The sequence below is a fragment of the Onychostruthus taczanowskii genome, unplaced genomic scaffold, assembly GCF_017590055.1.
Source record: "Onychostruthus taczanowskii isolate IOZ18803 unplaced genomic scaffold, ASM1759005v1 scaffold7, whole genome shotgun sequence".
NCBI lineage: Eukaryota > Metazoa > Chordata > Aves > Passeriformes > Passeridae > Onychostruthus > Onychostruthus taczanowskii.
Window position 1 is genome coordinate 18,243,106 of NW_024504786.1, and position 16,441 is coordinate 18,259,546.

Consider the following 16,441-nt stretch of genomic DNA (forward strand, 5'->3'; position numbering starts at 1 on the left):
GGATAATTCATGGGATACAGGAAAATAGTTCTTGCCAACTCACTCAGCTATACTGTCCAAAAAAAAAAAAAAAAAAAAACCAACCAAACCCTAAGCCTTTCAGCAAAGGTGATTTTTATTCTCTTTTTCAAATTATATAATTATGACACTATGTGCAGCAAGAAAGTGTGCAAGTTCTTGTATATTTAGATCAACACCTTAAAGAATTGCAAATAGTGCCTCAGTACGTCCTGTTTTACATAAAGATAGAGGTCCATGTTGAATGTGAAAAGCCTGTTTTTATCATTCTTTAGATAGTAACTTGTATCCTTAGGTTTCAGTCTTTTCTCCCAACGCTGAATTCTAAAACCTAATAAAGTGTTATGCAAGAATGAATTATCATACCCTTGCACCTTTCTCTCCATTGGCACCTGGAAATCCTGGGAAACCCGTTGAGCCCTATGTAAGAAATCAATGCAAATGTCAGAGGATATCAAGAGCAAAACAGTGGTAGAGCCAACATTTAACAGACACATAAAGCACAACTCCAAAGTCATGTACATTATACATGTCAAACTTGCAACTGCAACAGCTGTAAATAAACTTATGAAAGCTGTAAATAAACTTACCATAATGCCTCAAGTCAGTCCAGAAAGCATTAAAAAAATCAATGTATAGAATGGACATTATTTGTCATCTTATTAGACAATAAAATATTCATTAATTCTGCACCTTTTTTTAAAGCAGGAAAGCAATAATTAGTAACAGTCCACTAGAAATAACTGTATCGTAATGAAGATAAACAAACAAGGCCTTGTTGCCTCATAGAAAGATAATTCTTTTAAAAAATAATTCCAAAAAATGGTAAGGATTTGCCACATCTTCTATTCACTTTACTGAGCTGTAAATTAATTACTTCAAGCTCTTTTTGTCACTGTAAACCAACCAATGGACAGTTTCATTTAACTGATCCATGCAACTCATACATAAGCAGAACTTATGAGATGATCTGACTTGAAACTGCTCCCAGCTCTATTCCTTCTCTTTTTTTCCTCCCCTTTCCTTCTGCTGACTGCCCGGTCCAACGGGAACAGTACTATTTTCTTCTTTGATCTTGGCAGAGAGGTTCAGTGGGACAGCAGACACACTTTTTACCTGCCAAGGTGTTAATTTTTCATAAAGAACTTGGGATCAAAGAGGTGATAATCATGATAAAATATACTTTTAACTGAATGGGGATGAAAATGTAGAGTGTTTGGTTTGGTTGGCCACTGAAATTTACTAGCCAGAGTCCCTGCTATCATAGTGCATCTCTGTCTGTGCAGCTTGCTGTTAGCATCTTAGTGGCAAATAAAATGAATATAACAAAAACCTAAAATATAATTTCTTGGTGCTCTTTGAAATGAACTGTTTTCCCTGTTTTTCTCTTGTTCTTACTTCTGTTTTTCCTCTAATGAATCTTGTTTTACATAACCATTCCAATTATCCATAAAAGACTTAGGGGCAGTATAACTTCACTAACACATATTCTAATGAAACACTTACTGATATTGACTGGTGGCAGAAAAGTAATATTTTTCTTCCTTCCTTTTCCTTTTACATTCCTTTTCCTTTTATTTCCTTTCTTACTTCTTAATTCTTGACTAGTTATAACTTTATATAAGAATAAAACTAAAAATTATAGTCTGTGAAGCCCAAGCATGCTCTTTAAAATTAAAAGGCTGGAAAAAATCCAGACCAAATGATGGGGCAGGAGTAGTCATGACTTGGTTGTAAATATCTTACATGCACAGCAGTTTTTGCAATTGTGCTAATGAAGAAGGACTGGATTAGAGAAAAATAAAAGTGTACTGAAAATTAGCAGATAAAGGCAGTAGTCTAAAACAAGTCTTAGAAAAAAACAAAATCAAAGTATCAACAAAAAGAATGATGTCAACTTTCTTGACAATACTAGGACAAGATTTCCTATTTGCTTTACATAGGTCACATATTTTTGCTGCTTTTTTCTCACTCCGTCATGTTCATTTGAACTGGCCTGTGACTCAGTTTCCAAAGAAGTCTAGTGAATTATCTATTGTAGCTGTCATTAGTCTTTCTTAGAAATTTAAGCAAAAAATTGGAAGAGCAACAGTGAATGCAGCTTAAGAACTATTTTCAATTTTAATGTGACAAAAACTTAATGCAAGGAAGTTCTTGATCAAGTCCTTGTTGAAAAAAGAATCAATCAACTTTTATTTGAAATGTTACCTCGTTTTTGTTCTTAGACCTGAATAATGTAAAACTCTTATGTTAGATTTTTTAAAAGACAATTCTAAAATTCTAAAAAATTCTAAAATTGTACAATTCTAAAATTTCAGACATTTGGAGTTAAGAAACTGAAGCCAAAACCCCTGTGTCTTTCATGGTGAATAGTTTTCATGAGTACTTTCCATAGATAGTTTTAATATTTTTCACTAATGCAGTGTTCAGTGAATAAGCATTCTTCAGACAGTCCATTCACTTGACTAAAAAGGGTTGAAGTACAGGGCAGAGTGAGAAAAACACTTTGCTAGTCTGGAAGTTGCATTTCATCTAAAACTCCCCATAATTTCAGATTTGGAAATAAAAATAAATCCAAAGTAGAAGAGAACTGAGGATTTTACTGCAGGTTGATTGTTCAGATATATAGGAGTGGTAAGGGATTATTTCGCTTGTGATATTTACCTAGATGGGAATTCTTTGAGAAGGACTAGAGCTACAGTGTTTCCCTAATGGTCTTTACACAGTGAAATGTCTGTAGAACTATGCTTTTATTCCATCTTTTTTCTTTCTAATCTCAGAAAAGAGATCCTGCAATTAATTTAACATGCCCATTTCCTAAAGATGGGTTAGGATTAACTTGATAGAAATTTGTTTTATAAAAATGTTTTAAACCAGAAGCCCCCGTGTGGTTTTCTATTGCAATCCAAATATATAAAGTAGATGAAGGATAAATGTAGGCACTTAAATTAACTAAGGATTGTGTTTTATCATGTTTGTCTTAAAAGAAACTAAAGGAAAACATGAGGAAAACTTGTAAATGATATGTTTCAAAGAAATATGGTTTATTCCATGGAAGAAGCAATAATCACACAAATGGAATCCCTGCATCACACGGGAAATTTCTATCACTATCAGCATCCATTTAGTCGATATCGTGCCTATTCTCTTTCAAGAATGTCAGCAACTCCTTCGTTTTGCAATTGTTTAGTGCATGGCAGTCTGATGCTGGCACAATGCAGCTCAGGAGAAGATGGTAAAGGGTATTATATTAAGAAGAGTTAAGAGGTAGTGCTCCATAAAGAGCCTGACCTTGGGTCACACTGTAGATGATTTTACTTCAGAATATTATTGTCAAAAAAGAAAATGGGAAAATGGCCCTTTCTTTGATGTCTACACCCTGCTTCCCCAAACACAGAAATGAAATAAGTGCCATTGTAACCAGTGTCAAAGCACTCAATATGCAGCTCATTTACAGCTCACCTTTGGACCTTGTCTTCCTGGATATCCTGGCAGTCCAGGTACACCAAGCTTGCCCTGCAATGAGAAGGCAATGTTTTACTGTATCCTCCTTTGTGGTTCAGCAAGCTTCTATACAAAAGAACTTTTCAACAACATAGAGTGATGATACTCTATGGAATATAATATTAAATTAAATCAGTTTCTCATTTTTATAATTAATCACCACCAGGCTTAGGGCCCCAAACTTAAACGAAAATCCTACTCCAATTAATGAAACCAAAGAAACCAATACCTCGAATGTTTTCTTCCATGAAGTGCTCTGCAGTTCTATGTGGTTGAAATCATTAAACTATAATTATTCTCTAAAAAATCAGGGCATTAAGAGGTTTAAGTGAGAAGAAATGCTTTTCAATTTATACTATATGATGGCTGACTTTCATGAATAGGCATTTGAAGAACCAGTTCTTTTCTTGAATAGTTCTAAACCGAGACTATGATAAATTATACTCCACTGATTATTTGCTGACAATGGATTTGTCAACAACCATTACCAACTTGCAGTGTTCAGAAAAGACTGATCAGCACTGACATCAACCATTCCCAGAAATGAAATACAGTACCCTACTCCACTGAGTTGGTCTCTTTGGACCTCTAGAGGATGAGTGATGGTTTGCCACTTTCAAAGGCAAGGGAAAGCAGTTTCAGACTTTGAGAGATGGGAACTCTGGGGAAGAATTTCTCTATGTTCTGGAATATCAAATTCTGGAGAAGATCTCAATGTAAAGTATGACTGTAAAGTATCATATGGTACTCTGCAGTAACCATAGATAAATAGGAAGAAGAAACTTGCATGGGGAAGGAAATTTTCCCAAAAAATGCCTATGTTGAGTATACTGCTTACAATGCTGCCTGTTATTTGCCCCTGAAACAAGCCACATGCATTGCAATGATTTAAATGTTTTCCAGCACGACAGCACATCAAACTCTTGTCAGATTCCATGAAAGTTTTGTCCCTGATTTTTTTGTGTCAGCAAGCCCAGTTGCCTAGGCTGCGACTCTGAATACAGATCCTTTTTTTATGATGAGCTCATTTCTGATATGTTCCTAATTTTTTTGGCACCCTATTTGAGATTTCATTAACCAAGAAAATCCAGCTTTATACCTACTTGGGAAATAGAGTTTTCTTATCATGGAATCAGAACACAGAGAATAAGAACTACTGCAGTAATTTCATTACTTTTCTTACAAATAATAGTACCTTTGCATTAAATACGTCATATGAATAACAAGGGAACAAGACATTCACATCTGCTCTTACAGACTTTCCAAATGTTGTGAGAAGATCTAAAAGTTCATGACCATTCCAATTTCAGCACTAAAATAAATATCACAGGACCAGCACCAAGGAATTTCTCTCTGACCCATTCCATTCTGGCCAAGTATCCATAGAATATCCACAGAAGATGTGTGCCTTCCAGTGGGCAATAAAAGCTGTAAATATTTCTAGAAAAGGGAAAACCGTGGGTCTAAAATTCCAAGGCCAGCTAATAGTGTTATCAACACCAACATTTTTTTTCAAATATCTTCTGATATTTAGGGCTTCAGATTCCTGACTTGTATACTGTGAGAGTCCCAAATATGTCACAGTGAAGAAGAAATGGTTGAAAACCTATATTCATAGCAAGCAATTTGAATAAGAATAAATAAAAATAACTCAAACTGGAATTTAAAATCTATCAACTATTTAAAAAAAGGTTTGTTTTGTTTTGATTTGGTTTAAGCACCCTCTTTCCTATTATTTTTTCAAGAGTGAAATAGAATTGAAGCTATAGTTCACCAAAAAAATTTAAAGGGAAATATTTCATCAGCATCTTCTTATTTAAGTGATATATGTTTACACTTATATGTATGTAGCTTATACATTTCTGAACCATAATTTTATGCTATTTTATATTATCGTACTTCTCCAGTTATTTCTACTACCACTGCTGAAATCACCTTTCCTTTCTGACAGTACCCCCACACACATTTCTCAGCCTCCTTTCCATCCTTTATACCAAACTCAAATGGTTATTGCTGAAGCCAGGATTCTACAGAGATTTGTACCTTGTGCTTGATTTCTCTTTTTTCATCATCCTTTTAACAGTCCTCCCTCATCCCCTTTCCCTTTTGGCAACTCTGTTTTGGATTTGTATTCAGGGAATGTTTTCCATTAAATAAAATTTCCAAGTCACCATTTGTAGTAATACGACTCAATATGAATTCACTCTTCAGCAGCATCTTTATCCTCCTTTGTGCCCTGCTATTTTATTTGCAATGTGTTTTCCACAGCTGGCATGCACTGTATATAACTAGGGATAAGGATGGAGTTGCCTCATGTATTGGTGGAGTACTACAATGCCTCTTTGCATACTTACAAGATAAGGATTCTCAATCCTTGATCAAATGGGAACTCCAGTGGTCTGCTGCAGTAGTGTCACAAAAAGATTTTGCAGATCTGAAGACTTGTTTTTCAGTGATGCAGGTTACGGATTCCAGATATGTTATGAGGCAATGGCATGTTTCTGTTGATTTCTGGCTACTGACCTTTTCCCCAGCTGGACCAGCAGCACCTGGATCCCCAGATGGACCTGCCCGACCTTTTGGACCTTCTGGGCCATCTTCTCCTCGTGGACCTGGCTGACCAATTTCTCCCTAAAATACATCACCTTATAAATATGGAACAATATTCATGCATATATTGGAAAGATTACATACAAGTAATTGAAAATAAATTTTCAGTAAATCTAAACAGATAATAGAGTCATACAATAGTTTGGGTTGGAAGGAACCTTAAAATGTCACCCAGGCTTCCTGCAGTGCACAAGGGCATCTCCAAATACATCAGGTTGCTGTAAGCCCTGTCCAGTTTCCTACTAGGAAAATATCACTACTAATGTTCATTATATAAATGCAAATATATAAATATTAGGCAGTGAATATCACATTCAGAGTGTTAGAACCTAGTCATCTTGCTTGAAGACAGCTGCATTTGGAAATTTTATTCTTATTTTTCCTTTCCTAAATTTTTGAAAAGGCACCCTGGCAGTCCATAGGAAAAAACTTGTCTTTATCTAAGTATCAAATGTGGATACCATCTTCACAGTTATTTATGTATACAGACTACAGATACAGGCCAGGAGCCTCTTATGAAAATCTTTTTTACAACCTCCACAACACTTCCTATGAAAGGAAGCAATTGCTCATTGGGCTAAATAAACAGCATTTTGGCAGAGATGTGCAAAATGCTGGACTGGAATGGAAATATCTTTATCCTAGATAGATAACTTTTCCTCAGACAAATACTGGAGATCTTGGAATCTGGGAAAGACAATTCCATAGGAAGAAGCTCAGTGAAAAGGATATTCAAGACTGACATTCTCTTCCTCTTTATGATTGTGCTATTTTTGATTCACAAGAACCATATCTCTGAATTGAATTTGTGCATGCACAGGGAATAGAAATATTTTGAAATACTAGCCTTTATTTTATGTTTGGTTTAAGAATATTTGTTCACTTCAGAGATCCTTTCAAAACAATAAAGTTAAAAGTTTTAAGAATATATGGGCTATGAATAAATGCTTACCCGGTCACCTTTAAGACCCATGTCACCTTTAAATCCTGGAAAACCATCTTCACCCTAAAAAAGGCAGAAACACATGTAAATCAGTCTCCATGCTGAACTACAAGCACAGTACTCAGAAAAATTTCATTTTCACGTATATGTGTTCAGATACAAGCAGAAATCTCCAGATGTGTTCAGCAGAGTGGTTTATGTCTTGCTCCACCATAAACTGATCAGCTTTTGGTTCTCTCTGAAGTTTAATAATTCCAAATGCCAAGTCCTGCATTTTGGCCACAGTTACCCCCTTCAATGCTCTAGGCTGGGGACAGTGTGGATGGACAGTGTCCAGGCAGAAAGGGACCTGGGGGTACTGGTTGACAGATGGCTGAACATGAGCCAGCAGTGTGCCCTCCTGGCCAAGAAGGCCATCCTGGCCTGTGTCAGGAAAAGTGTGGCCAGCAGGAGCATGGAGGTCATTCTCCCCCTGGAATCGGCACTGCTGAGGCCACACCTTGAGTACTGTGCCAAGTCCTGGTCCCTCATTTTGGGAAGGACGTTGAGACACTTGAGCACATCCAGAGGAAGCAATGAGGCTGGTGAGGGGCTGGGAACACAAACCCTGTGAGGAATGACTGAGGGAGCTGGGGGTGTTCAGCCTGGAGAGAAAGGAGACTCAGAGGTGACCTTATCACTCTACAACTCCCTGAAAGGTGTCTGTGATCAGGTGGGGTTGGTCTCTTTCTCCAGACAGCAACTGACAGAACAAGAGGACACAGTCTAAAGCTGCGCCAAGGGAAATATAGGTTGGAAGAAGTTTTTTTACGAAAGGATGATAAAGCACTGGAATTATCTACCTGGGGAGGTGGTGGAGTCACTATCTGTGGATGTCTTGAAAAAAGACTGGATGTGGCACTCAGTGCCATGGTTTAGTTGAGGTGTTAGGGCATAGGCTGGACTCAATGATCCTGAAGGTCAACCACAACCTAGTCATTCTGTGATTCTATGTAACTCATCACAGAACTACTGTTCCAAAATCCAGGCAACAAGGACTCCATTTTCATCTGATGCTTAGCTGTAACATGGCAGCAAAGGTCTTTGTGATTAATAATAATGTAGTAAAAGATTTTGCTATAATGCTATTAGTCTTTTATATGCTAAAGTAATACTGACTTTGAATCTGAGTAATATTTGGAATGTCAATAAAACCAGGCGAGAATGACAATGTGCTCATGTGACATTACTAAAGAAAAAGGACCAAAAAAAGAAGTAAGAAAGCTTTGTATTTAATCCTCATGTTCAAAAAGAACATGAGGATTATGCTTTTTGCATTCCTAGGCCCACAGAAATTTTATCTTCTCCCTGATCACCAAGTGAGATGGACTGCAGGGTTAAAGCCATTTTGAATTTGGAAGTAGTCATAAAGTATGCAACAATAACCCTAGAAAGAGTGATAGTAGATCTGGTAGTGGCAAACTCAAAATAGGCAAGGAGGCATTAAAAGTACAAAAAATAAAAAACAAACCAAACCAAAACACCCCCCTCCCAAAATAAAAACACAAAAACCCCACACAACAACAACAAAAAGAACCAAAAAAAAAAAACAAAAAAAACCAAAATCAAAAAAACAAAAAACGAATACCAAAAGCCCAAAAGAAATCCGTGTAAATACAGTTTTTCAATAAAATGTGTTAATGCAAAAAAACCCCCAAAGAGGTTACACTATGATTCATTGAAAAAAATATACTAAAAACCAGTCTAAAAGCAGTTTTCCCATGCTTTCTATATGATGAAACAAAGTTTTATGTGGTCATCTTATATTGCATAAATTTAAATTTAAAGGTGGCTTTCCTTAATATTTAAAGAGAAATGAAAAACGCAGTGTGAAGAATACATCAAAAAAGCTTCAGTAAAAGTTGCTTGGTTATAGGCAGTAATATGGCCAGTAATAATTACATGAAAACCCTTAGCAAGGAGTGACCATATGTCAGCTACTGACCAAATGGCTGCCAAATGAACTGAAACTCTTCAGCTTTCACAGTGAGGCTCCTGCTATTGAGACCTACAAGAGGCTGATTTTATTCTGTGTAGGAGGAGAGAGCTGAATGCTCTATTTCTTCCTCTGCTGGTAACAATTAATAAAATAACTAAAGAGTTCTAGTCACATTTACTGGTCAGTACAGAGATAGACCTCCTCTGATAGCCCTGGACCATTCCAGATCTATGGGGGCTTCCCTGAATGATAAGATTATTTATTTTGTTCTCTTGCACTGCTCTCCCCCATGCAATGGCAGCTGAATAATTTCAGTACAAAAAGGCTGGAGAACACACCCCTAAAACACTAAGAGAACAAAGGATGAAATAGCTTTGTGTGACCTTTGGAGGTATTCAGCAGAATTTACTGTCTTACTGCAACTGGGAGTTTTAAGAACACAGAAGTATTGTAGACATTGTGCTAATCAGCATTCATTGATATACATACATCTATGAAATGTATTTATACATAAGTCCTGTATTTTGTCCAAACAGGATATTAATCATCCAATAAAGCACAAGAAAAAGCTGGGATTTTGAACTGTCCAGTCTCCATGGGTGTTAAACACACTCTTTTTCAGCTTAGATTTAATGAACAACTCTAAAATGAGCATGCAGCCTAGACAAATTGTGGTTTAGGAAGGCTTGAAAATGTATAGCAGCCCTTGGCATCTGAGCCAAGTTCTGAATCCAGGCTTTTTGGCAAGATGTAGTCTTCTACTTTAGAATATCTATAAATATCTGTAGACCATATATTTATCTATATATAGATATATAGATACATTAGCCAGCAGAGCCACAAGAGTGGATTTGCCTGTGTGCTCACGAGGTGGTATGACTGATGGAGTCTGTTGTGTGTCTCTTAGTTTGAGTGCTGAAGGAAGTGTGACTTTAAACCAACACTGGCTGCAGTTTCAGCCACCGCAGACCATCAGGAGTCAGCCCAGACCGCAGTGGTTGGTGATTGCTCTAGGAAAAGCGCTACACACAGAATTAATGGCATCAGGGGAAATAAGACCCTTCTTCACATTCATATACATAGATCTGACTGGGGCTGTCCATCACTTCGGCAAAGCCAAAGATCTGAGACAATATACCTTGAGCCTAGAAAGCCATTGCCCAATGTACTTTAAAAATACAGATCTATTTTATGGCTCTATCAAAACAGATAAAAACAGTATTATCACCACAAATATCTCTGATGCACAAGCCTCTCAATATCCACTATCTCAGTACCTACTAATAAGGGAGGGATGTCTAATTCTCTATTCAAGGCCGCTTTAGAGACAAGTTACCTAAACTGGTGCAAAGAGGATTCAAAACCATTTTAATAACTGAAAGTTTTATATTCACTTTGAACCAGTGTAAATAACCATGAAGGTCACTGATTTAGGCACTGGGCTTGGTATGCCTTTAGGGAAAGGTAAAAATAAACTCACTGCTGTGAGATAAAGCACACTGCAGTGAAGGAGGCAGAAGAGGCTGCAGTGTAAAAAGGGAAAAGAATTAACTGCAGTCAGATTTACCTTTTCACCTTTGGATCCCTTGAGTCCACGTACACCATCAGCACCCTAAAGGAAGAATATAAATAATTACCCACATGCATATATTCAAAAGGTGTGAGAGAAGGAATCCAATAATTAAATCTTACCTTTACACCACGAGGACCTGGGTATCCAATTGGACCCTGAGGACCTGGAGGTCCCTAAAATACATTGAAGCAAAGAACATTTGTTTGTACAGTTTTTGGTTAGCAAGCAGTTCTCTTCAGAATCCAATCCTTATTCTTTCAGTATAATGTATGAGACAGCAAACTAACACTGGGCTGCCTGCCACTAAGAAAAGTTAAGGCATTAAAAAGCACCATTCAATGTCACTATAAACTATTAATAGAATTGTGAACTAACTGTGAACTTGGATTTAACTTGTATATTTGGGAAGCACCTATCCATAACATAAATTATCTGAAACAATGGTAATTGTAAAAAGGAACAAACAATCAGGAAAAAAAACAGCCATTAAGAAACCAGAGGTGCTTTATTGGAGGAAATTTATAGGCTAATTATGATGATGACACAAGTCAAAAATAGAGACACAAATAATAGGAATAACAAAATATCATGGTCTTAAAAAAAAAAGAACAAAAATGACAGTTCAAGCCTGGAAGCTAAAAGGCTCATGGTGCTACCAATACTGACTGGTGCCTGGATTCTTTTAGTTAGATTTTGCTGAGTATTTTAATGATGTTCAACTTGGATCTATACAATCTGATGGCAGGGCCTAGAGAAACTGAGTTCTGTGAAGGGTGGAAGCCAAGAAGCCTGGAAACATGATACCTCTGAGCTGCTCTGCTGATTCTCCCGTGTCAGAGGACAGATAACAAAATCTGTTACTAATGGGAACATTGATAGGGTCCTTTTCCTCTCTCCAGTGTGTCTTTTCACAAAACCTTTGGACTGTTAACATCTCTGAGAAACTGAACTTTCTATCAAATTTGGCTGAAATGGATCAGTAAATTCAAAAGACATAAGAACTGGCAGATGGCAACCTGCCTGGACTTGCAAAACATAAATGCTGTGTGTAAGCTTTATCTTCTTAAGAAATCAGGATAACATTTACATGCCTTTTACAATAACAACACTTTTGACGTATATAATATGCTGATGTCAGTGGTGCTGTACTTTCTGAAATGTCCTATTAATTCACTCATCCTGTCATCCAGGATACAACCTTTTAGTATTGCTCCCAAAAACTGAAGCTGAATTCAGGTGCTATGAAGGGTGTTATTCTGGTTAAAGAAGGGTCAACACCGAGTAAGCAGAACACTTTATGGAGCTCCGAGACCCTTTCAGGACTTCATAAGATTGAAAAAACTTTACACAGACACTGAGTTGAAGATAACCTAAAAAATGCATGGTCTCTGCATGTAGTTTTACACCTTCAAAAAAAAGCAAGTTCTGAAAGAACCTTTGTGAGTACTCCACAAAGCAGAATTGAAAACTCAAAATATCTGCAAGTTGTTTGTATGAAATGTGTGCAACTTTTCGTTGCCACTCCGCAAACTCCAAGATGAGGTTTACTTTAAAAGAATAATCTTTATATCATTTACAATCTTTAATATTTTTAATATATATGTTTGTCTGTTAAAAGATGCTCTGAATGTGTCACGGGTTGTCTACTGTCTCCTTAAATAGTTCTTGCTAGCAACAAATGTGATAAATGTGTCATAAAGATGAAAAACTACCAAAAGTTTTCTTGAAATCTACGTAAATAAATGGAAAAGTTTTAAAACTCACCAATGCACCTTTATCTCCAGACTGACCCTCTTTGCCAGGGTGACCCTGTTTTAAGATAAATGTATCTGTTTTGAAAAGCAATAATTTTTAAGGAGTGACATTTTATTATAAAAACACAGTTATTTAAACATTTGAATTTCAGGACATTGATCACATTTCTTTTGTATTAGAATAGACACACAAAATTTTGAGAAAAGTTTTTACTTTCAATACCAATATAATTTACATAACAAAGAAAAAACTGGACAATAGTTACATTCATGTCTATATTTTCAGGAATATGCTGACCCAACCTTCTGTTTAATTAATATTTCAGCAGTAAGAGGCTTTTAATGTAAGAGACTCTCTCCTTTGATTTTGAAAAATGGGTGATTTATTTTGTAGCATGAAGGCATTCCTAAAAAATATTTTTAAACTATAGAATTTATTAAAAGATTCAATAGATGACTGATTTATTTTTAACATTCTATGTCTTTGTTCTAAACTGTGACTTGCTTTTTAAACAAAATAAATTTACATTTTAGACTTTGCTTTATATCACTGACATTAATACTATAACACTCAAAACATTAGCCAATCCACTGTTTTCCTTTCTTAAAAAATTTGCACTTAAATTGCAACATTTAAAGGCAATTTAATGAAACTGAAGATTAACAGATAATTGTGACTGGGCTGTGGGAGGGCACGGAGCTGTGAGGGGACACAGCTGGGACACTGTTCCAAATTGAGCAGGGAAATATTCCATACCATATGATGTCATACTCAGTAATAAAAGCTCAGGGAAAGGAGGAGGAAGGAGGACATTCATAACCAACTTCCCAGCAAGTGGCTGGCCATCTGCCTGCAGATTGGCAGTAGTGAATCAATCCTTTATTTTCCTTTGCTTGTGTGCATAGCTTTGTTCCACTTATTGAGCTGTTGTTACCTCAGCCCAGGAGTTTTCTTGCTTTTGCCCTTGCGATTCTGTGCCCTCCCCTGCTGTGGGAGGAGTGGGCCAGTGAGTAAGTGGGTATTTGGCTGCTGACTGGGATCAACCCACCACAGCAGGGGTCTGTGTCTGGTACAAACCTATGCTGACACCTGATTATCTCTTTCAGCATTTCCCCCCTGCTGTGAAGGTTTAACAAGATGCAGATCACAAATAATGCTTGTGTTTGGAAATTGACATTGGTTCCAGTATACAGGAAAGGACAAGGGGAAACATTCAAATGTTTAGACAGTGATACAAGATACAGACGCTCAGCTGGACAATCATTGCACACTTAACATTCTCCACTAAATTGGTACTCTGGCAGGTAAAAGGCTAGACTGTGAGAGCCCTGGAAACACTTCTGTATTTGCAATATATTTGCAGTGACCTTGTTAAACCTTGCAAAAAGTCAGGTTTAAGAAATGCAGATTTCACCTAAAAGAAAAATTGTAAGGGACAATTGCATGGGGAAGATAGTCAAGGTCTCAGAAATAACATTGTCTAAAGGCTCTTCATTGTACCCAAAAGTATGTTTTTGCTGCAAGAAAACAAGTGTATGGGCATGCCATTATGGCCAATGATTCCATTTAAGCTGAATGCCTAAGCTATGCTGCTCAAGTGGTTACACTCTGTTCATGTGAGCAATTGCAGCCTCACAGTGAAGCTGGATTTCTTGGCAATCACGAAGTTTGGCTAAGGTATGTCCAAGTCTAGACAATGCAAGAAGCACCTTAAACACATAATATGCACCTTAAGCCAGGAAGCTGAGAAAGATGTAGTCTGTTCTATGTTTCCTCAGAGGACAAGTGGTGAACATTTTTACAGGTGATTTGCTCTGCTGGACTGGCATGGAAGGATACAGTGGAACAGTACTTGGCCCTTTGTGTGTCAGTAGGTTATTTACGCATCCCTGAAGATGTTGCAGAGGCATTTCAACACCTGGGACCACATTTTAAAAGCCCACAGATGTTTTTAGCAGCTGGTTCAAAAATGTAATTCTCTTAGTTTTAACAGCTCAAATGATAAATGGATTTTAGATGGATTTTATAATGCTGTTGCCAACCATTACTTTCCCCCTCCATTTGTTTCTGTAACACAGGTATCCAGAAGTATTTGTCACTTAGTAAAAGTAGTTAAACATTCAAAGGATTAAATATTTACTTACAGGTGGTCCATCAGAACCAGGAAGGCCAGGAAGGCCAGGCTTGCCTTGTGGTCCCTAAATGCAGTAACAGACACACATCTTAAGAACAATAGCAAACAGGCCCAACACATGTGACCCTAAGAGCTAAGAACATAAAATACAGTCATACCTAAGTCCCTTGATATGGATATCAGGGATATGACAAAAATAAAACTAAAGCCAGAATGACACTTTCGTACCATATGTAAGTAAGGCCAGTTCTTACTATCTTTAGACTACAAAAATAATCCATAATTTTCAATGAGATGCTTGCCTGAGAACAGGCTTCAGGAATTACGCTATGAACATGCGCATACATAACACAAGGTGGGCAAGAGCTCTCTGGTGTGCAAAATTAAGTACTATTTAGAATTTCAGGAATGAAAGGATTCACCAATGAAAGTTATCAACAAGCTGAAGAGGCAAAGAGTGCAGGGTACAGAACTCCAGTGCTCATAGCTGAAAGGCCTGGTATGCCTTTGTGAAAGCCTAGGAAATGTAGATATCATGGGACCTGTCCATTTTGCTAGAATAATACTTAAGCGCACGGACAGTAAAAAGTATTAATTTCTCCAGAAGAGTAGAGTAAACAGTGAAGAGGGAAAAAGTCAAACAATGAATTGAGAAGGAATTCAGCAAAAAGGGGAGAATAATAAAATTAGCAAGAAATTCAGTAGTGACATGTTTTAAATGAATAGAAGACAGGTTTCAAGCCAAAAGAACATCTGCAAACAGATGAGGAAAAAGCCACCAAAGGACACTACAGTATGCCAATTACACTGCAGAGTTATGTCATAATATAATCCTTGAAAAAAAGACCAGAATAAGACTTGAATAGGTAAAACTTTGTTATAAAAAAGAGATTAAGAAAAATAATTTTTACATCTTGCTGTGAAATTAAGTAACATTCAAGTATAAATTGTTTAATATTGTAGATGAGATTCTAAAGGTAATAACACAAAATTAATCCAAAATAAAGGGAGGAAGTTATGCTTGTGAAAAAGTGTATATGAGAGGAAAGCCATTGGGTATTCATTGGTTATTCATTTATTGATGATTTCAGGAAGATCTAATATTTAAGTTAAGCCTACTATTCCCTAAAAGATAGCAAAGCTGGTAAACAAGGTTGTGGCACCGAGCTGACTGTGAAGTAACAAAATAATGTTCCAACTTACTTTTTCACCAGGAGGCCCAATAGGACCTTGAGGACCAGGAAGCCCCTGTTAGAAAGAAGCCAGTGTGAGAAACCAGGGAGAACAATGTACATACATTCACTCTACTAAAGGTCCCTCATTAATCTGTTTCAACACACGGGCGAATATAAGTGGCTTTTTTCCCCCCTTACAAGTTAGGTCAGGAGTTTTGTGCGAGCCTTTTGCACAAGCCACTATTCTGGCAGTAGGTCTGTAACAAGATCCTATTCAGAACCCTCCTCCAGGTGTGGCCATTCCTGCTGCATTCCAGGAACACTGAATGAGTCATTTTTCTTCTGAATGAAAAATCCCTCTGAAAACTTACTTGAAAACTCTGCTTCCACTCCCCTCGCCACATTTGCAGCATTATTTATAAAATCCTTGAAGCTTTATCGGTTTTGCACATGAAAAGCTAATCTTTTAGTAAATTTCCATTTATTAAACATTTGCTGCACATTACATCGTATTTCTTGAGAGTTCTTTTACACTTACTTGTGGGCCTGGAATTCCTTGCTGACCAGGAGGTCCTGGTTCCCCTTGAGGACCCTACCATGCAAAAAAATAGTAGGGCATTAGGTTTGCATTTCTGCACTACAGATCTTCATTGTCAGGACTAAAAGGAGTACAAACTCATCTTTGTTCCTCCCTCTTTAAAGTCTACCAGCAACTTTCTCTCCAGTATGAAATTTTTTCATGCTAATGAAT

At 37.0% G+C, this 16,441-nt stretch overlaps 1 protein-coding gene across 4 annotated transcripts in view; it reads right to left on the minus strand.

Annotated features, from left to right (window-relative positions):
• The window catches only part of COL11A1 (collagen type XI alpha 1 chain), a 129,668-nt gene that overhangs the window by 48,418 nt on the left and 64,809 nt on the right, over positions 1–16,441 (minus strand). For all 4 annotated transcript variants that reach the window (XM_041421411.1, XM_041421409.1, XM_041421412.1 and 1 more), the window contains 10 exons: positions 16,229–16,282; positions 15,719–15,763; positions 14,526–14,579; positions 12,391–12,435; positions 10,746–10,799; positions 10,621–10,665; positions 7,085–7,138; positions 6,046–6,153; positions 3,481–3,534; positions 385–438 (listed from right to left, as the gene is read on the minus strand). In XM_041421411.1, coding sequence (XP_041277345.1) covers positions 385–438; positions 3,481–3,534; positions 6,046–6,153; positions 7,085–7,138; positions 10,621–10,665; positions 10,746–10,799; positions 12,391–12,435; positions 14,526–14,579; positions 15,719–15,763; positions 16,229–16,282 — 567 coding nt within the window. The remainder of the gene's footprint in view (positions 1–384; positions 439–3,480; positions 3,535–6,045; positions 6,154–7,084; positions 7,139–10,620; positions 10,666–10,745; positions 10,800–12,390; positions 12,436–14,525; positions 14,580–15,718; positions 15,764–16,228; positions 16,283–16,441) is intronic.